Below are 20,705 nucleotides of genomic sequence, written 5' to 3' on the forward strand. Positions count from 1 at the left end.
CTGTTATGTAAATACAGGCTCCTGCATTCTGAGGTGGAGTACAGTAGACTGGTCGCCTTTCTTCTTTACCTCTGATTAGGAGGATATTTGAATATTCAAAATAAGGGGGGGAAAAGTCATATTCTGGTAGTTCTATTTTTTTTAAAAAAGATTTTATTTATTTATTTGACACAGAGAGAGACCACAAGCAGGAGGAGCAGCAGAAGGAGAGGGAAAAGCAGGCTCCCATTGAGCAAGGAGCCAGATGCTGGGCTTGATCCCATGACTCTGGGATCATGACCTCATGACCAGAGCTGAAGGCAGATGTTTAACCCACTGAGCCACCCAGGCACCCCTGGTAGTTCTATTTAGTTCCTGATTATATAGAAAAAAGAAGAATAAAGGAGAGACAGAGGAGAAAAACAAAAACAAAAAACAAAACCCATAAATCTGATGTGAAGAGATGAAGGAAAGGTTAATCACCCCCACTTTTCCATCAGATAGGAGAACATTTCATTAATTCACTTAATCATTTATTCAACAAATATTGCTTGACAACTGCATGCCAGGAACTGTACTGGGCACCAGGTGTAGAGTGGTGAACAACACAAGGCGAAATTTCTACCCTTAACGGGAGTTTCGAGAACAGCAGATATTAACTAATGACCATAAAGTGGGGTGAATGACATGAGAGACTGAATTTCCAATATGAACATATCTGGGGACAGCGATATAGTTGAAATCAGAACTAAACCGTTTGTCTCAAAGAATAACAAGAGTGATTTTTACTTATTTCTATGTTTTGGGAGGTGGCTGGGTGAGGAGTGCTCATGGAGATAAGGGGGTTCTGCACTAGAGCTCTCCCTTGGCACAGCCAATGAAAAAGGGAAGTTCAGGATGCCATGACAACTACCAGGGGGACTTAACCTAGTCTAAGACCTCGAAGGGGAAGTAGGATCTGAGGCAGAAACTGAGGATTACGGAGATTACTGGAGATTCGATAAAGCTCTGGTGAGAAACCTATTTCGATTAAAAAATTTCGAGGATGTGAATTACTGTCCCGAAGTGGTTGATTTTTCGCACCAAGCATCATGGGGCTCGCTTGTAAAACCGCAGGTTCTAATTCTCTAGGCGGCAACGTTCTAAACTACACTCGCTCCGGCGCTCGCAGTTAAAAAACTAAAACTCCCTGAAACCCTCGCAAACTCCGCCTAGAGGCGCGGGACGCGCGCAGCACTTCGGGTCTTGTAGTCTGGGACGGACTTCGAGTCCCATACCGCTGTGCGGAGGGTCGTCGCGCCTGCGCGATGCGGGCGGCGGGCAGCGCCGAGTGCGAGGCTCTTTTGTTCGGCTGAGGGGAGGGCCGTTGGCCGGGGCCTGCGGTACGCCGCTTCAGTGAGGGGGTCGACTGCGGCCACCGGCTTGTTGCTTTTCTGGGCGCCACTCCCCCGGCCGGCCCGACGCGACGCGCCATTAGCGCGGCACCGATTCCTCTCGGGCTCTTGGGCGCTGCTCTGAGGTGAAGAGCCCGCTAGAGGCGGGGAAGCGGGGGGGAGGCGCGCGGTGGCGGCGGCGGCGGGAGCCCTGGGTGAGGGGCCGCGCGCGCTTGTGGCGGAGGTTGGGAGCGGGGAACGCGCCCGGTCCCGCGCCCTTCCGCGCCGAGCTCTCCGCCGGGTGCAGGGGGTCCGGGCGCCGGGCGCGAGAAGGATGGAGAGGGCGGGGCGGGCAGCGTACTCTGAACACGAGATAGAGGCGATTCGGGGTGGGCCGAGCCCTGGCGGGTCGCTCCTCGGGGCCTGAGTAGACCAGGACAATGCTGCGTGAGTCGGGTGGGCGGCTGCCGGTTTGGGCTGGGGAGGAAACACTTGAGTAAATTGGGAAGGGGACAGGCTGGGCAGCCTTGGTGCTTGGACATGCGTGGGGAGGGCTGACGGCTGCGAGACCCTCGGTTTCGAACGCAACCTGAGAATACTGGGTCCGGCCGGGGCTGCCAGCGGAATTTCGCCCGCCGGGCTACGGAGAAGTAACTTCGAGGAAATCGTAGAGGGGGCTGGGCAGCCCAAGGTGTGCTACTTGGGGAGGAGACCTGTTGGTTAAACAGGAGAGGGGGCTGGGAGAGGGAGGGGCAGTTCTGTGCCCGGCTTGGATCTAGAGGGGGAGGAGCTGTTAGGGTAAGTAGGGCGGAGGCCCCGAGAGTGTTTCTGTAAGGAGTGAAAGGGGAAAACTGGCCGCCTTTGCTTCTTGATGGGTCCTCACACAGTGGGGAGGCTGTAAGAATAATGTGTGAAGAAAGTACAAAACAAGATTTTTTCCCTCTTCCGGATTTTCTGCTGTCTTCACTCTGATTCCTTCAGGGAGTTAAACAGCCCCAGTGCAGCGCTTGCTTTGATTCACAGTCCGTAAGTTGTTATCTGGGGTCGTCACTGGTCACAAAGGACAGTGAAATTGTAGAAGCGTCTAGGTGAGTTCATACTTAAGGAATTAAGTTAGTGAGAGAGACTGTGAGATGATGTGGGAAATGGGGAGACAAGGAGGAAAAGTTAGTGAGATCGTGAGATTTATTTCTTAGGCTCTTGTGATTTTTTAGCCAGCCTTTCTTTGTTGTTGGAAAATTTGAATACGAAATGAGCAATACTTCTTCGAAGCTTCAGATGAAGGGTTTTCATGGATGGCCTTATATACAGACTTGTATCGGTTTAACTCGATTGAGGTGGAGTTTACAAAAAGGTCAATTATACTGGAAACTCTGGCCTGGAGTAAGATAGCCTCCTCAGTTGTATTAAGAATCCTTTCAGCAGTTTGGAATAGCTCTGAAAAGCTCCAAGGTTTTGGAATGGAAGGACGAATACAGTGGGGAAATTAGTACCTGTGTTCCTCCCTAGGTGCTTACAGACACTTGTATTGTAAGTAATATGAATGAGTGGGAAACTTGTTGGAACTGGTCACACCTTAATAAAGCTTTAGGGCAGGTTCAGGACCCTCATTCATTTCCAGTTTTCCCTTTGGTGCCATTTTTCTTCATTGGCTGCTGTAGCCTAAATTGTTTTTTTCATTAAAGATGTAAATAGTGTGTAGTCTGGTGCTTCTAGCTTCTTGGTGGAAAGGGACCAAGTAAGGATACCCTAGCCTTCTGCGTTTTTAAGTGCAGGATACGGATAATTTTCTAACCAAACATCTGAAAAGAAGCAACCATTAAATAGGGGCGCCTGGCTGGCTCAGTCAGAAGAGCATGTGATTCTTGATCTCTGGGTCCTGAGCTCAAGCCCTACGTTGGTGTAGAGATTACTTACAAATAAATAAACTTAAAAAAATAAAAAGCAACCATTATATCTTGTGTCCATTTTAGGGACTAGGAAAATGTTTCTTTTTGAGTTCATACCATTTAAAAAGAGAATTGATGCGTTTTGTCATTTTTTTAGTAGTTTCTTCATCAGAATCTCACCTTGTTTATATACTACCTCTGGTGATATAACAGATTGTGCATTAGACTTGATAGATTTTCATTTTTTCTTTTAAAGATTTTATTTATTTGACAGAGACAGAGATAGCGAGAGCAGGAACACCAGCAGCGGGAGAGGGAGAAGCAGGCTTCCCCCTGAGGAGGGAGCCTGATGTGGGACTTGATCCCAGGACCCTGGGATCATAACCCAAGCCGAAGGCAGACACTTAACGACTGAGCCATCGAGGCGCCCGATAGATTTTCATTTTGTAGGTTATTTCTCTGAAGAGTTTTTGGAACAAAATAATAATGGCTAGTATATGGGCTCACATAAGATAGGGCTATGCCTCTTGTTCCTCTAAATGTCTGGCACATAGTAGGTCATTCAGATTGTTGAATGAATGGATATGGCTTTGAGATCTTTCTTAGAATTCCATGTGCTAGCAGAATGAGTTAATGTGCACTTAAATAATTAGCTTTCCTGTCTTTGATCAATGACATTGGGCAGACTATAACTGTTGCCCTTGGCATGCTTGTCGTAGCCTCTGTTTTTAATATACTCACCTTGGTATGTAGATTGTGCAAGTGACAATTTTAAATACCTTAGGCAAGGTCTGGGAGAGGCCCCAGGTTCTAGGTTTCAACAGCAAGCTATAGTTTGAATATTTTGTTTTGAAAGTATCTTGAAAAATCTTTTGGATTCTTTGCATAAAGTTAAATAAATAGTGTTTCCAGATAGTGATGTCTACTGAAAAACTGAATAGCCTTTCCAGGGTTAATTGGAGAAGTTATTCAAATATGGACAAAATTCAGATCATGTCAGTATTTGAATTGAATAACTTGTATTAAATCTTCACTGCCTTTAGCTTTTATATTTGCTGACCAAAAAGGAGCTACCTAATTTAAATGTGAAATTGTGCCTTTCTCTTTAATAATAGCTAACACATTGAGGGCCTAACCGAACTGTGGTATTTGAGAGGTTAGTGTCAATAATCTGGTTTTGTTTTATCTTTGAATGCTTTGGTCTCTGCTTTTAACTCCAACTTAGCCATAGTTCTGGTCTAGCTTTCTAATCGTTTTTATGTCCTCTTAAACTAAAAGACTTGCTTCCGGTTTATCACTGTGTCCTACTAATATTTGCACATCCCTGTGGCCCCTCAACCCAAAGCTGTGTGTGTCGGTTCATCCACATCAGCATACTGAAAGGGGTTAGCCAAGTTTCTGGACACTTCTCAGATGAAATTCTAATTTTATTAACACACCAGTATTCTAGTCCTGGTCCTGGAATTCAAGGGCAGGTATTCCTTTAAAAATGAAACTCCTGCTTACTGGGTATGTGGCACGAATTCTTGTTTTCTACTCAGTAAAGTTTTCCATCTGGAAAGCATTTGCCTCCCAAACAGCCATAGCTAACAAACAGACTAACGGCAGTTTAGAAATATGAGTCAAGAGGACTACAAATGAAGTATATATCACACATGCCTTCACCTGCCTTTTGATGACTGGTATGTAGTTGCTAATGCTCAGCAAAGAAGTACTTCTTTCTTGTTTTCCATTTGGGCTTGCAGATGAGATTCCTCTTACTGATCATTCTCTAAAACACTAACAGCTTTGGACTTCTAGTCCCTGATTTTTGGAGTCTGAGACATCCATCCTTACTGTCCATACAAGGAAGGTTCAACACGTTACACAGGGCTCCGACCTGCCTTTAATTGAGTAAAAATAGAAACAAAATGCTTTAGGAACCACAAGGAAAAGAGAAATAATATTTGACTAGGCTTCATGGAAGAAGTAGCATTTAAGTTCGGTCTTGAAGGATGGCTAGGATTTTGACTGTTGGTGTTGGACAGGAACACTTCTTAATGAGCAAAGCCTTGCATGGAGGAAATGTGCAGGACATGTTCAGGTTATAGTTTTGACAGGAGTGTAGGTTTTGTGAGCGAGTAGAAGTATGAAATGGTTGGAACCAAAGGGTGCTAGATGTTGCACTGAGGAGTTGGTTTTTGTTTTGAGGAGGAGGGACCTTGCAGAAAATTTTTTAGCAGTTACCTGCCACTTTCCTACTCAGTCTGCTCCGCCCAAACTGGTTTACACACCGTCTACCTCAGATGTGCCTCATTGCTTTTGTTCACAAAGGTTCCTTGGGCCAAATTGCCCTCCTCAGTCCACCTTTTCAAATGCTGTTGGAGCCTGGCTTCAATCCCAACTTTTCAAAACCTTTCCTAATCACCCTGTCCATTTATTCTTCCAAGTCCCTGTAGTGCTTTTGTGGCTATTCTTGCTTATGTTTCTTTTGCTAATTATTATACACTTTTACCATTTCTCTTACTGAAATAAAGTTCAACTTGCATTGTTTTGTATGTTTTTATCTTTCAGGCCTGGCTCTAGGGGCTTTGGGAAATCTTCATAAGCCTTAGTTTTCTCATTTGTGAAATGGGTCTAATAGAGTTGCCATGAGGATTGAATGCCTTTATATACATTAAGTGGGTTTTTTTGTTTGTCAGAGAGAGAGCACAAGCAGTGGGAGGCAGAGAGGCAGAGGCAGAGGGAGAAGCAGGCTCCCTGCTGAGCAAGGAGCCCGATTTGGGGCTCGATCCCAGGACCCCGGGATCATGACCTGAGCCGAAAGCAGACGCTTAACCAACTGAGCCACCCAGGCGCCCCTATATACATTCAGTTGTAAGTGTTCAGTAAGTGTTAGTTGTTGTTCCTACTTACCACTAAGGGATTCTCAGAAGCCTGTGCTGCCTGTGTGGCCGCACAGCCTGCTGGCCTGAACAACCAGCTCCATTTGTCTGGGTGTGAGAGGGTCCCTTCAATGTGCAACTGTCAGTGCTTTCGCCAGAGGGACTTGGTCACCCTATGTTGCCACCCAGGCTTTTAGTAAATGCTTATTGATTTTATTTGGTTTTAAATAGATAGTATTAAACGCTGGAGGAGCTGTAGTTAAAAACTTTTATGGTCATTAATGCCTAGGTCTTAAACCTAAGCTAGAGGCAAAAGAGGCAGAAGGAAAATAAGGAAGGGAAAAAGGAGCTAGATGAAAGAGGGAGTGATGTGGGGAGTGATACGCACAATAATTATCATCTGGTCCTTACTGGCCATTCCTTCGGTCTCATTATTTCTACCTGGTCACATTTCTGTTCCTCAGATAAAGCAAGCTCTTCTCACTTTAGGACTTTGAACCAACTATTCCCTCAACGTGGTGTGTTTTTCTGATTTTTGCCAAGTTGTCTTGTCATTGGGGTTCTGTTTAAATGTTAATCTAAAGTTACTTTCTTTATAGCATTTATCACTAATACCTTCTTGCGTATCGTCTGTGCCCTGCTCTGCCTGCACATGCATGCATGCACATACTCCCACTCATGCTCAACTCGTCCACATTAGAATATAAATCCTAAGAGACCAGGGATTTTTGTCTCTCCTGCTCACCCCCTTTGTCTAGCACCTTACACATAATAGGTATCCAATAGATAATTGCTAAATGATGAATACTGTAGGAAGGTGTTCGTAGGAAGAATTAATAAAACGTAAACCTAGTCTGGGGCCTCAGGGAAGCTCTGACCCTGACATTTTAGGTAAGGGAAGCAGTCAAGTGAAAGAATGGGTCAAAGATCAAGGTAATTGTGATTGATAGGTTAGGTGTAGTGGTCTTCAGCTCAGATGCTCACAGATAATGATATGAAGAGATCTGCATTTTAAATGAGTGGCTAGTATTGAGATACTTAGGGTTAGGAGTTACCCAGTCAAGAGATGATGTTAGCTTGCGATAGGATGGAAGTAGTAGGCCTAAAAAAATGTATGAATTGAAGGATATTTACCAAAAAAAAAAGAAAAGAAATTTAAGATACAAACCCAATAGGATTTAGTAAGAGGCTAGATGCGGAGGATAAGTGGAGAGAAATCAAGGATGGTTGTCACTTTTGTCTTGAGCTCAGTAAACGCACTGTGAATTCTTAGACCATTGTTCATTTAATTGGCTTTTTTAAAAAAGTTAATATGTAAATGCTGAGCCTGAAATCACAACTTCTGAAGTTTGTTAAGAGCTTTACTGTTTGCATCATCAAAACTGATTTTTGGTATTTATACTGATTTTCAGAAATCTTAAAGTTCTTTCAACAATTCAAATGGTTGAAATTTTCCATTGTATTCAGAATTTACTTCCTTTCTCACCCATCTTATCTTTCTTGATAAGAAGATATATTCCTTTTGCCAGTTACTACAAGAGTAGTGCTACTTTATTTTCCTGTGCGGGCCAGTTAAAAGGAAGAGCACAAGAAATTTTCTACACTTTAGGTATATGAAGTGTGATTTTTCAGTTTCTGGCAGCTCTTCTGTCTTGGTCATCTAGAAATGAGATCTTGGTTTCTCTCTTTCATAATTATTGGTTCCTTCATAACAGCCAGACCTGGGTCCTTCTTGAGTGTGTTCTGGAGCTGCTCCCCGGTTTTAAAAACTAAGCCATGAATTTCAACCATACACACAGGATGGAAGTGCAGTTTTCTTATTGAGTTCTTAATGCATTGGGTTTCAGAAAGCTATCTTTAAGCTTAAAGCAGTAAATAATCTAATGAAATAGGACATATTTGCAAATACATAAATAGATAATACCAGAAGGTCATAAAAATTCACCTCAGGAATCCCATGAGGGTTGTTACACCTATTTTTTTTTTTACTTATTAGGAAATCGAGTTATTTAATAAATATATATAACTGCCTGTAGGTATAAAGTTGTTTTGAGAGGTAAGGACAGGAAAGATAACCATCTTGTCCTCATACTAGCTTTCTTCTGGTGAGAGGAACTATGACGATCCTTCAGGCAGTGCTCTTCCAATTTCATTGCTGTTGCAGAAAGGGTCTAGATTGAATAATGCTGAATGTGATATAGAGAAGGTTTTGTTTTCAAGAGCATCAGTTTATTGCTCCAACCTTATTCTCAATTCTATAAAGAAAGTAAAATGTTCACCTGCCTTTTAGCTGACTCTAAGAATTGATTTATGTCTGTAATAATGTGTGTCATTTCACCTGAGGAATGTAGTTTCTGCCAGTCCTCTTACAGCAATCGCTTTTATCCAAGGATATGCATTAAATCACCTAAGGAGCTTTTAATTTTATATTATTTATTTATTTTTAAGTAAACTGTATGCCCAGCGTGGGGCTCAAACTCATGACCCTAATATCAAAGAGTCACACAGATCACCTAAGAAGATTTTAAAGATGCAGATGCCATGGTCAAAGCAACATTGTTTGTAATAATAGAAAATTGGAAACAACCCAAATTTTCGTCACTAGGTGATGGTTAGAGTATGGTATGTCCTTACAATATGGAATACTGTGCAGCTTGTTATGAATGGAGATCTATATGGAACAGTGTGAAAGATGCACTACGTTCTATAAAAAGGCAAGTTGTAGAATTATAATAATCTATTTTCACTTAATGTATATCTGTGTTAGTTTATGTATAAAAGAATGAGAACAGGCTTTGGCAGGTTTTGGACCAAGGAATTTTGATTTCCTACATAAAATATTTTTGTAATTGAATATGAATACATGTATTATATTACAGATAGAAAAACAGTATTTCTTTAAGATTTTATTTATTTGATAGATCTTGAGAGCAGGAACGACAAGCAGGGGGAGTGGGAGAGGGGGAAGCAGTCTTCCTGCCGAGCAAGGAGCCCGATGCGGGGCTCGATCCCAGGACCCCGGGATCATGACCTGAGCCAAAGGCAGACGCTTTACGACTGAGCCACCCAGGCACCCCGAAAAACTATTTCTTAAAAATAATGCACACCCTACTTTCTATGTCATTGGATCTGGGTGTCTATTTATAAACTCCATGGGTGATTCTGATTCTTCTATAGGTGAAAGTTCTCTCCTCAAGGTCTGCTTTCCTGTGAATTCTTTCTTAGTAAAGATGGTCACCTCACCAGACCCAACATTCTGAGTGCTCCTTAGCATTTAGCTCAAAGCCCTACTGCTTTGGTTTCAGAGGTCTCTGTGATTGTTACCTGTCCTGACATCTGGAATTTGATCTTTCAGGCTGGCAAGAAATAAGTACCAGCTCCTCAAAAACAAAACAAAATGCCTTATCTTGTATCTGATACTGTACGGCCTTCTGCTTTCAAGTAGCATCGTTCCTCTCTCTTTTCTAGCTTCTTACGTCCTGGTGGAGGGTGTGGAGGGGGAATCAGGACAGTGCTTTTTTTTTTTTCCTCTTGAAAGTGCTATGAGTTCGTGACTCTTGCTTCAGATTTACACCATCCCTGGATTCATTGGGACACTCTAGATGAATTTTGGTTTCTTAAAATTGGCATTTTCTTAGTACTCTCTCCAGCCTACTTGGTGTAGGTACTTCAAAATTTCCGCACCGTCTATCATGTGTGAATTTAAGACTCCAAAGACTTGCTGGGGCGCTGACAACCAAGGCTTTGTTACTGCCTGCTGATTTAATTAACAATGAATACCTTTGTATTCCAGTAACCAATTAAGAATCATTGGTTTTTTAATAGCCATACCTTACAACGTCTTTTCTGAAAGAAAATCATTATCAGTCACTTTTTATTTACTGACGACAAATTGTAGGGAGGATCCATTTAAAGAAATCTCTGTCCTGGGGCGCCTGGGTGGCTCAGTTGGTTAGGCGTCTGCCTTCTGCTCGAGTCGTGATCCCTCGGGGTCCTGGGATCGAGTCCCTGCATCGGCAGGGAGTCTGCTTCTCCCTCTTCCTCTGTCCCTCCCCCTGCTCATGGTCTCTCTCTCAAATAAATAAAATACTAAAAAAAAAAAAAAAAAGGAAGAAAGAAATCTCTGTCCTGTTCTTGTACAGGTTGAAGGGAAGTTCTCCCTACAGATGTGTGGCTAGCTCCTAGTTCTGTGTGTGCAGCAGGGCTTTTAGCTCAGCCTTGCTAGATGTCCTTACTGAGGTGCTATGCTCTTTGTTAATTGTGTGACCTTAGGTGATTTATTGTGTGTAAATGTTCTGTTATCTATGAGGTGTCAGTAACATCTGAGTGGCTTGTTTCATGGGATGGTTTCGAGGATCAAATGAGGTAGCACTTTGGGGCGCCTGGGTGGCTCAGTCGTTAAGCGTCTGCCTTCGGCTCAGGTCATGATCCCAGGGTCCTGGGATCGAGCCCCACATTGGGCTCCCTGCTCGGTGGGAAGCCTGCTTCTCCCTCTCCCACTCCCCCTGCTTGTGTTCCCTCTCTCACTGTGTCTCTCTGTCAGATAAATAAATAAAATCTTTAAAACAACAACAACAACAAATGAGGTAGCACTTTGTAAACTAAATTTCAATATAAGTGTATTTTTCTAGGCAGCTTAAACTGTGGCAGACCCAGTAAATTTATTTGTGTATTTTGAGCCCAACGTGGGGCTCAAACTCACAATCCCAAGATTAAGAGTCACATGCTTTACCGACTGAGCCAGCCAGGTGCCCCCGCCAGTAATTATTTTGATAAAAGTTACAGCAGCTTAGGTTAACTCTAGGTTGTTTTGTCTGCAACATCGCCTTAAGGGGACTTGTCCAAGGACTAAGATTTCTGAGTTCACCCTTAACGTACACCTCTTGTGATGTTCTGTCATAATTTTTGACTCTTTGTTCAATGATTATGGCACTTTTTTTTTCTTTTTTCTTTCTTTTTTTTTTTTTTTTTTTTGATTATGGCACTTTTGGTGCCAGGATGCTTAGGGGGAAATGGCAAATTGTGTTGATGAAAGGCATTTTTCCGTTGTGCTACTACACTGAATTGAGTTACTTTGAGATTTCCTTGCCAAGCAATTCCAATTGAGAGTCCTCCTTCTGGATGCCCCCGCTAGTGTTTGGAGGCTGCTATGTTCAGGGAAAGAGGATTTCTCTTGAAATAATCCATTTGGGGGGCACCTAGGTGGCTCAGTCGGTTGGGTGTCTGCCTTTGGCTCAGGTCATGAGTGGGGAGTCTGCTTCTCCCTCTGCCTCTGCTCCTCTGCTACTCATGCTCTCTCTCTCTCTCAAAAAAGTAAATAAAATCTTTTTAAAAAAATAATCCATACAGAAACTGAGAATCGGCACGTTATAATATTTAAGGGGGCTCTTGGCTTATCTGAAGGTGCTAGATTCTCTAGAAAGAGTGGGTTGCATTTTTAATCTACTTCACTGATTTTGACAAACAGCTTATTCAGGACCCTAGAGAACTACCTATAAATAAGGGGAAAACAAGTTGGGAAGCCTGGCTGAGAATCTCCAATATGAAGAATCCGGTACCTGAGGTAGATGCTGGGATGAGCCAGATAAGAAAGCCCAGAGAGAAGCAGGAGTCTGTTTTCTACATTCTTCACTTTTTTGAGTTGCTCTTAAGACAATGAGTTAAGTGAGTAAAGAAAATAAAGAGGTCTCACTTTAGATTTCCCCATTTGGGGGGGTTTCTTTACTTAACCTAAAGGATATATTCTTTGTCCCTTGACTCTTCCTCCTTGGGACCAGGTTAATGATACAAGGAGAGGAGGCCTGCTAGATAGAGTAGGCCCTGTAGAGTAGCTAGAGACAAACCAGAAGCTGTCCTGACCCTTTTGGTTCATAGTAGCAGGATAGGATGGGCAGTATTCAGTGCTGCTGCTTTTTGTGAGTAAGACAAATATAGCTATTAATGTAGATAACACAGGGCCTTGAATAGCTCTGAATTTTGAAGCCATAATGATAGAATGCCTTTCCTCTACTTTCTTAAATTTAATTACTTGGTAGAGGGGTTATTAGGGGACAGTTACTGTTTTTGGATTGTCTGTAACCCATTGTTTTCCTTCCACTTCCACCTATTGAGAAAGGGAGTATCTTCCAATTTCTAAGTCCAAATTAATGTATAGAGAGTTGTGGTACCCTTTGTTATCTAAGGTGATTGTCAATTTATTTTTCTCCACACGTTAACCAAAGACCGAGGATGAATCCTGCTTACTCCTTCAACTCATAGTGGAAGGAAGCAAGGAATAGCACTTGTTCTTGGGAGGAAACACAACTGCATTTATCCAAAAGGAAAACTAAATTTTTCTTTCCTCATAAAATAATACTTGTCATATGGCAGTTAGAATTCTGAAAACATGAAATTATCTCCCTCCACAAAGAAGCACACACAGCCTCTGAATCAGAGGCACAGTGAAGCTAGCCAAGAATTAGCCAGATTACATTCAGTGCCCTGGTTAGTCTGATCAGTAAAAGACGGAAGGGAAGACTTGTGTGGTATTTTCTCTAAAAAATAGAGAGGTTGGGGAGGGAAGGAAAGCAAAGCAGATTCTTCAGTATGTAAGTGGAGAGGAAGAGTGTTGAAAAGATGCCTCTTATCTGAGAACTGTTCTGAATCCTTCTGTGGACAGGGGCCTTGCGTGTTGCCTTAGACCACACTAAAAGCACTCCAGAAAACATTGTTTTGTGCCACTCTGCAAAAGTTCAGAATACCTGGGGCACCTGGGTGGCTCAGTCAGTTAAACCTCTGCCCTCTGCTCAGGTCATGATCCCAGGTGGGATTAACCCCACATTGGGCTCTCTGCTCAGCAGGGAGCCTGCTTCTCCCTCTCCCTCTGCCTGCCATTCCCCCTCTTGTGCGCTCTCTTTCTCTTTCTCTGTCAAATAAAGTATTTATTTATTTAATTAATTTATTTAATTTATTATTTATAAAGTATTTATTTATTTGACAGAGAAAGACAGTGAGAGAGGGAACACAAGCAGGGAGAGTGGGAGAGGGAGGAGCAGGCTTCCTGCTGAGCAGGGGGCCTGATTCGGGGCTTGATCCCAGGACCCTGGGATCATGACCTGAGCTGAAGGCAGGCGCTTAACCAACTGAGCCACCCAGGCGCCCCATAAATAAAATCTTAAAGTTCAGAATACCTTTAAGTAAAAGTGGTGTTTGCTTTTTTCTTTTCAGACATTAAGCATCAGAAAAGCAAGAACCATGTCTTTATTCTCTTGAATAGCCAGTATCCAGCAGTGTGTAGATTTTCTAGTAAAACAGATGTTTCAGTAAGTAAGCATTGCTCATGTATGCGGACATGGGAATATCTCAGGGTATAAACCAAAGCTTCTTGTGGATAATTTAACTGATTCATATGATGATCCTGACTTTTATGAAAATTTGTTATATTTCATATGGTCTGTAGATGGACTTTTTTAAAAAAGCATTTTGTACATGCCCGTTTTAAAGTATGTTTAGAAGAATTTCTACTTAGGCTAAGTAAGACTCCCTTTCTCAAGGATGCTCGGAACAACCAGTTTAACCCCAAATCAGCATTGCCTTGAATTTCAGACATGGTAGTAACTACTTTCTTGGCTTGGATTATCTGCTATATACTCTTGACTCTTTGTATCTCATTGTGGGCAACTGTGATCCATCAATTAGAAATTTTGGCCAGTTTTGTAGCTCATTTTGTTGTATTGATATCTTATGGCGCCACCTACTGACACAAATTGGTAAGCAAATGGCTTTAAGCCTACCAACAGTTGTTTTATTTGAAGGATTAAAAATAAATTCATAGGGAACTAGAATTTAAGCACTAGAAGTCACCCAGCCTGGAGATGTATTTTACAAGAGAATAAACTTAGGTTCTATTACTGTAATAACGATCTCTTTTTTTCCTATCATTTTCCAGATTGTTGCATTGTCCCAGTGTAGAGGATTTTGTGGTCATTCTGGCATTTTTAGGAGTCTTTTCTCCACCTCAGAAATAAACTAAGTAGAATAAGAAACTAACAAGAAACTTTCAGATTGTAAATCATTGCTGGCGTTCAGAAAACGCTGCATAAAAAACCTTAAGGAGACTCAGGAGAGGTGTTTTAACAATGCAAAGAAATGGGGAAAAATTAAGCCAGATGTTTGATAAATAGGACAAGCTACTTCACACTGTAAAAGTTGAAGTCCAGTAATATGGAGGTATGGATCAGAAGGTTATATGTATATAAGTCTGATGTGTGTACATTATTTTTAGGAGCCTTGCTTTCAATTTAATATTTTTTTAAAGATTTATTTATTTATTTTAGAGAGAGAGCGTGAGCAGGGGGGAAGAGCACAGGGAGAGAGAGAAGGAGACTCCCCGCTGAGTGAAGATCATGACCTGAGCTGAAAACAAGAGTTGGACGCTTAACCAACTGAGCCACCCGGGTGCCCCCAATTTAATTAATATTTTTAGATACTATGCTCTATATTAAAGGGATATTGGGAACGTAATAATTTAAAAAGAATAGGGACGCCTGGGTGGCTCAGTTGGTTAAGCATCTGCCTTTAGCTCAGGTCATAATCCCAGGGTCCTGGGATCAAGTCCCGCATCGGGCACCTTGCTCAGTGGGGAGCCTGCTTCTCCCTCTGCCTGCCGGACTCCCCCTGCTTGTTCTCTCTCACAAATAAATGAAATCTTAAAAAACAAAAACAAACAAACAAAAAACTTAGAATAGGTATAAAAGTTTTAAGTGGATATGCAAGAATAAAGTTTTGCTATGAGATTGGTTGGGGCTGTTTATGCACTAACTTTCTAGCTGAATATATCAGAAAACTTTATTTTATACTGAAGCTGAATGGGCAGAACACTTAATATAAGCAGCATACGCTATTAAAGTCAGTGATGTCCCTGGATTTCTAACCATCCACATATTCACCTAACCAAGAAAAGTGTGCCCTAACGCCCTTTTTATTTTATCACTTTAGCAGCGTCACCCTTTAGACCAGAAAGCTGGCGGGCACTATGGGGAAGAAACAAAACAAGAAGAAAGTGGAGGAGGTGCTAGAAGAGGAGGAAGAGGAATATGTGGTGGAAAAAGTTCTTGACCGTCGAGTGGTAAAGGGCAAAGTGGAGTACCTCCTAAAGTGGAAGGGGTTCTCAGAGTAAGTTTCATTAACCTGGGTAAATCCATTCACTTAGTCACTGACTATTTCTTAGGAGTCTAGTAATGTGCAAGGCCTAGGGTGCTCTGATGGGGAGTGTGACCCAGGCCTGGCCTTCATGGCTTATAGTCTAATTAGGAAAACTGTCTACATGTACAAAGTGCTATAATGCAAGACAGTGATTTCTGAGAAGCAGTTTTATGTGCAGCTTTAGACTGATTAAAGTATGCAAAGAGAGTAATTTTCCTTTGAAGAAGGAAGTTTCTAAGCTTTCAATTTGTATTAAAAAGTCCCCTACCTCCCCCCACCCCCAAGAAATTTCAGCATTACCAAGTTCTTGGTCTTGGACAAAATCTGGTTACTCATTATCATTAACTCCTCTTTTCCAAGGACACCAGCTCTCGTCATCCTGTGCGTCTCCTTAGTATGAGTGTGCTAACTTTGAATGGAAAGTGTGACTCACTGTGCCCTCTGGTTTCAGTGAGGATAACACGTGGGAGCCAGAAGAGAACCTGGATTGCCCTGATCTCATTGCCGAGTTTCTACAGTCACAGAAAACAGCACATGAGACAGATAAATCAGAGGGAGGCAAACGCAAAGCTGACTCTGATTCTGAAGATAAGGGAGAAGAGAGCAAACCAAAGAAGAAGAAAGAAGAGGTAAGGGGAGAAGAATTTTTACTAGTCCAGAATTCCTACTGCTGTCAAAGAAGCTGAAAGCCCTTTTAATTTTTAAATTTAAGGACTTTTATTCGGCTGCTTCTTGGACCTCAGCAGCCATCTCTCATTCCTTCTGGAATCTTAGGCTAATGCTTACAAAGTGTTAGGGGGTTCACTCTGGTAAAGCCACATAATCTATACTTATTTTATCTGAGGTTCAAGAATAATAAGTGCAAGTAAATTCATTCTTGTAGATAGTTTTCAGTGTTGTAATCATTATAGGTGTGAGATAGCTATGTTCATCTATTCAGTACCTTAAAGTAAGTTATCTTCTGAGGGTGAAGAAACAGTTGTGAAAATTTATTTTGCTTGAGATGTATGTCCCTTTTTACATACGGGGAAACCTCAAGACCTTGATGGAAGAATCACTCAAGGATGCAAAAAGGCCTGTGACTTGGAGCCAAGGTATTGGTGAAATATTGACAAAAGTGTGATTATATTAATCAGAGAAGCAGGAGTGACTCCAGTCTGGATAACAGTCCCATATAATTAAAGTTGTTCCATCCATCTGGTTTTTACAGTCAGAAAAGCCACGAGGCTTTGCCCGGGGTTTGGAGCCAGAGCGGATTATTGGAGCTACAGACTCCAGTGGAGAACTCATGTTCCTGATGAAATGGTGAGTCTGCCAGTGGCTCTGTGTGGTGGTTTTTTTCTTCTCCCCATCTGTTCCATGCCAGAGGAAAAGAGCTGGACCTTCGAAATTCCAGTCGCCCAAGTGTGAAATCTTTAAGATGACATAGTCCTTCGATAGTGACCCTCGGCCTGACTGCCAACCTGGACTCATGAGTTACAGGTAGGGGCCCTTAGGATTCTCAGATCTTTGCCCGGTTTTTTAGGAGGTGGGAGAAAATCCAGAACGGAGAAGATACAGGAAGGATCACATTTCACTTATGTAAATGAAGGGGGAGAATGAAATGTGATTGAACCACCCTCCCCTTGTACTACCTCCTTAATAAAGATCGGGCTGGCCCCAGGATCAGAAGTGCTGTTAACTTCTCAGGGTTAGTTAAGAATTTCTGTAGCTCTTCCTTTGTCCTTGATTGTTGTTAGATCCTTTCTACTTTGTGCAGATTCTGTAATTCCAGGATCAGCCAGTAGGGGTCAGCAAGTCCTCTTTACTATACTGAGCATAGAGCAAGGCTATTTTTTTTTCATTAGAAGTATAGCAATGGTAGTAATACTCCACGTAACAGCTTAATGAAAACACTTGTCTTGAGAGTTACAAGAACTGTAACCCCAAATTCTCTAAAATTTCCCTGTTCTCTGTCCAAAAGGAAGGCTTTCCTTTTTCTTGCTTGTTGAAAAATACTTGTGCTACCCCCCCCTCCCATAGGATCATTCGATTCTAAACTTTTGCCAATTAAGGCATCATTCTAAGGATTTTGTCCTTTGTCAGTCTAGAACCTTCTCTGAAACTCCCATCTACACTAATTCCTCTGGTTTAGAAGGTGGCCAGAGAGGCCTAATTTTGACACTACTGAAAGCCTATGTCACAGTTAGGTGAAACTGTTTTCTTATTTTGCATTCCCTAGATGTTCACTGAATCTGACCTTTTAGCTGATTTATTGCTAGCCTATAGGAGAAACGTTCATTTTTAAGGTGTGTGTCTGGGGGAAAAGGATTGATAGCAGGGTTTTTTTTTTGTTTTTTTTTTTTTAAAGATTTTATTTATTTATTTGACAGAGAGAGACACAGCGAGAGAGGGAACACAAGCAGGGGGAGTGGGAGAGGGAGAAGCAGGCCCCCCGCGGAGCAGGGAGCCCGATGCGGGGCTCGATCCCAGGACCCTGGGATCATGACCTGAGCCGAAGGCAGACGCTTAACGACTGAGCCACCCAGGCGCTCCATGATAGCAGGGTTTATAGTCCAACTAGAATATATTTTCTCTGTCTGCATGTGACCAGTCTGAGTGACAATACTATCTCCATATTGTTTAAGATTACACTCCTGTGGTTGAATTACTGCTATTTGTAAAGATAATACCTGAATGTAACTCTACAGGTTAAGATAAAAAGATTGGATGTTGATTATAAAACCAAGTGCATTTTAAGGTGATTTTCCTGGAGAGTTGAGATACTTGTCTATTTCCAAAATAGCAAATATTTCTTTGCTCTGAAATGACTGAATGAACTTCCCTCAGAAAGTGTTGTTTTTATTGTCAACAAGGGCAGCCTGCTTCAGGCTCCCATACTATCATACTCCTTTTCCCTCCCATTTTCTTCAGTCCATTGTTCAAAAACCTACCTTACCAGCTTAGTCAACCCTGGTTCTTTGGGCTCTCTGGCTTTGGTTTATCTTTCGCTGAGTTCTAGAAGTTTTGGGTGGTGCCTCATCAGAGATCCCATCATATAACTGCTACCTACCCTAATGCTACTGCTCCCATCTAGGAGATTCCCAGTGACCTTACTCCTAAGTCCCTTGTAATATGTATGTGATTTTCAAATTTTGAGACCATTTTAAAATCCAGAAAAATATAGAAAATTATGTAACAGTCCCTTATTTTCTACTTCCCAGTGTTGAAGCACCATTTCAAAGCACCTGGGAGTTGTGGAATATCTGTGTGAGCATGGCATTTGGTAATGTTAAACAGTGTAATTATGAGTCAGTGAGAACGTGTCCACCTGTGTTGGCTAGAGCCAATGGTATTAAATCTTATTATTGGTATTAAATCTTACTATCCAACCTGGTATTAAATTCTATTACAAAGCCAAGATCTCTCCATGGGCTTTCGGCAGCTGGGATATGGCTTTTGGAAGAGTGTGGAAGCCTCTCTTCTGCCCTCTAAGAATCTGAGAGTCATGTTGTTTTTTTTTTCTGGCCTTGCCCAGAGGTTCAGATGTGATAGATTGAGTTAAGTGACTTAGCTTTTAACAAAGATACCCAGAGAGGATTTTCAACAGAAGATCTCTGAGGATGTCACTTGACAAAATGCTGCTTGGGCCATGTTATCACCCTTCCCTAGGCTACTTTTCTGGAATTAGTACTTTTAAAGCCCTATCCCTTGTGTCATCCAAGTTAGGAGACCACCAGCACCTGGTCTCAAGGTCTCTCTGCTTTGTTCTGCAGGAAAAATTCTGATGAGGCTGACCTAGTCCCTGCCAAGGAAGCCAATGTCAAGTGCCCACAGGTGGTCATATCCTTCTATGAGGAAAGGCTGACGTGGCATTCTTACCCCTCGGAGGATGATGACAAAAAAGATGACAAGAATTAACTCTCCTGAGTACCTGCCCCTGTCACATCTGACTGGGTTTCAAGTGGGGAGGGAAGGAGTTCTACTTGTCTTGACACCATAGAGGTGGCTTGAGAAGATGTCCTTTGAAGAGTCAGTATCGTTTCTGTGCCCTACAGCAGCCCAAGTGCTTTAAAGCCGTTCCATGCTGTGTAGTTGGCACACCCATCCCAGTGGAGGGGAAGGAAGAGAAGTGTTGCAAGGCAACCCATTCTGTACTTTGCTGAGAAAGGCAAAGGGCCTTCCATGAAGGACAGAACTTGCAGAATGGGTGTGTGGGAGAGCAAAAGATACTGTAGATCTTCAAAGCGCATCTCCACAACCCACAGCCTTCTTCCCAATAGTGTTAACTCTGCATTTTTACAGCGTAGCATGTGTGTAGTTTTTGGCTATTACTGGTGTATCATTTGGGGGTGGGAGGGTTGGGGGAGGGAAGGAACAGAGATGGGTAGGATCATTTTTGTTAAAATTTGGGGCCTGATTGGGAAAATGGTGAAACAATGGAAAGAACAAACTTGTGGTGATTCGGTTCTGTGTCCAGAATATTTTATCTTTTCAAAAAAATGTCATTGGCAACCTAAATGAGGACTGTGAGAGACTGTTTAAAAGCTGTGAATGCCCGAAACTTAATAAGCCCAGGTGTTCCCTGGCTGAGCTTAATGCTGTTCCCAACAGAGGACTAAGCCAGTTAATAAGTTACCAAAGCTGCCATTTTGGGGATGGAAACTGGTTGAAGAGGAAAAGTCTTATTGGAGTGTATACATAGGCAGATTGTTCTGTCTTAGAGGTGCTAATTCTTGAAATTGTTAAGAAGACCCTTTCTTTTCCAATTACGAAGTTTTAAACATCAGCTTGTCCATCCACGCCACTGGCTGAGGTATTTGGGGAGGGGAAGAGGGTAGTATAGAAAGTGGGCGAGTAGAGAAAGACAAAGGCCCCTGCTCTTAGGGTGGAAAACTCTTGGAGCCTGTTGTTTGAACTTTGAACTCTGAAATCAATCATTGGTGGCAGGGTTCAGTCACTGACAGCACAAGTTCACTGAATCACTTCAAGAGTGGAAGGATTTCAAAAGCCCTGGTCTCAGGAGAAGATTAAACTTTCATACTGGGGCAGTGGTTCACTTTAAAACACAAAACAAAACAAAACATTTTTTTAATCCTAAGAATTAACTAATACCCAAAATGCTGTCTTGAATCATGAGATCCATCAGTTCTTGACATCGTCTAGACCTGCGTTCTAGAACTCCATTGTAAAATCTTTTTAGGCATGTGTTAGGTTTCTGTGGAAACTTTGTTTAAATGTAAACTTCATACCACATTGTCAGTTTTTGTCTTAATAAAACTATAGATTTATAATCTTTGATTTCTGTCTTGATTAAGCATTACCAAAAACCCTCCCTGACTTTCATTACCTTGTAGGTTCAGCCTATAAGGAAGCAACTTCCACAGTTTGATGGTTTAATTTCTTGAACCCTGTAGGCTTGAAAATCTAATGTCTGG

The 20,705-nt window shown here is 42.2% G+C and overlaps 2 protein-coding genes across 4 annotated transcripts in view; one reads left to right on the plus strand and one right to left on the minus strand.

Moving 5' to 3' along the window:
• NFE2L1 (NFE2 like bZIP transcription factor 1) overlaps positions 1–20,705 on the minus strand; it is a 46,398-nt gene that overhangs the window by 7,022 nt on the left and 18,671 nt on the right. The window lies entirely within an intron of this gene.
• Positions 1,268–19,623, plus strand: CBX1 (chromobox 1). Of its 2 annotated transcripts, none has more exons than XM_078065632.1 (5): positions 1,268–1,498; positions 15,082–15,258; positions 15,740–15,917; positions 16,499–16,593; positions 18,492–19,029. In XM_078065632.1, the coding sequence occupies exons 2-5, from the start codon at positions 15,119–15,121 to the stop codon at positions 18,643–18,645; spliced, it is 567 nt and encodes a 188-aa protein (XP_077921758.1). In that variant the 5' UTR covers positions 1,268–1,498; positions 15,082–15,118; the 3' UTR covers positions 18,646–19,029. The 2 variants fall into 2 exon arrangements, with proteins under 2 accessions (XP_077921758.1, XP_035933300.1); XM_036077407.2 differs by lacking the exon at positions 18,492–19,029 and adding an exon at positions 19,044–19,623 and having other exon boundaries at positions 1,271–1,498.

The sequence above is a fragment of the Halichoerus grypus genome, chromosome 2, assembly GCF_964656455.1.
Source record: "Halichoerus grypus chromosome 2, mHalGry1.hap1.1, whole genome shotgun sequence".
NCBI classification, from domain to species: Eukaryota; Metazoa; Chordata; class Mammalia; order Carnivora; family Phocidae; genus Halichoerus; species Halichoerus grypus.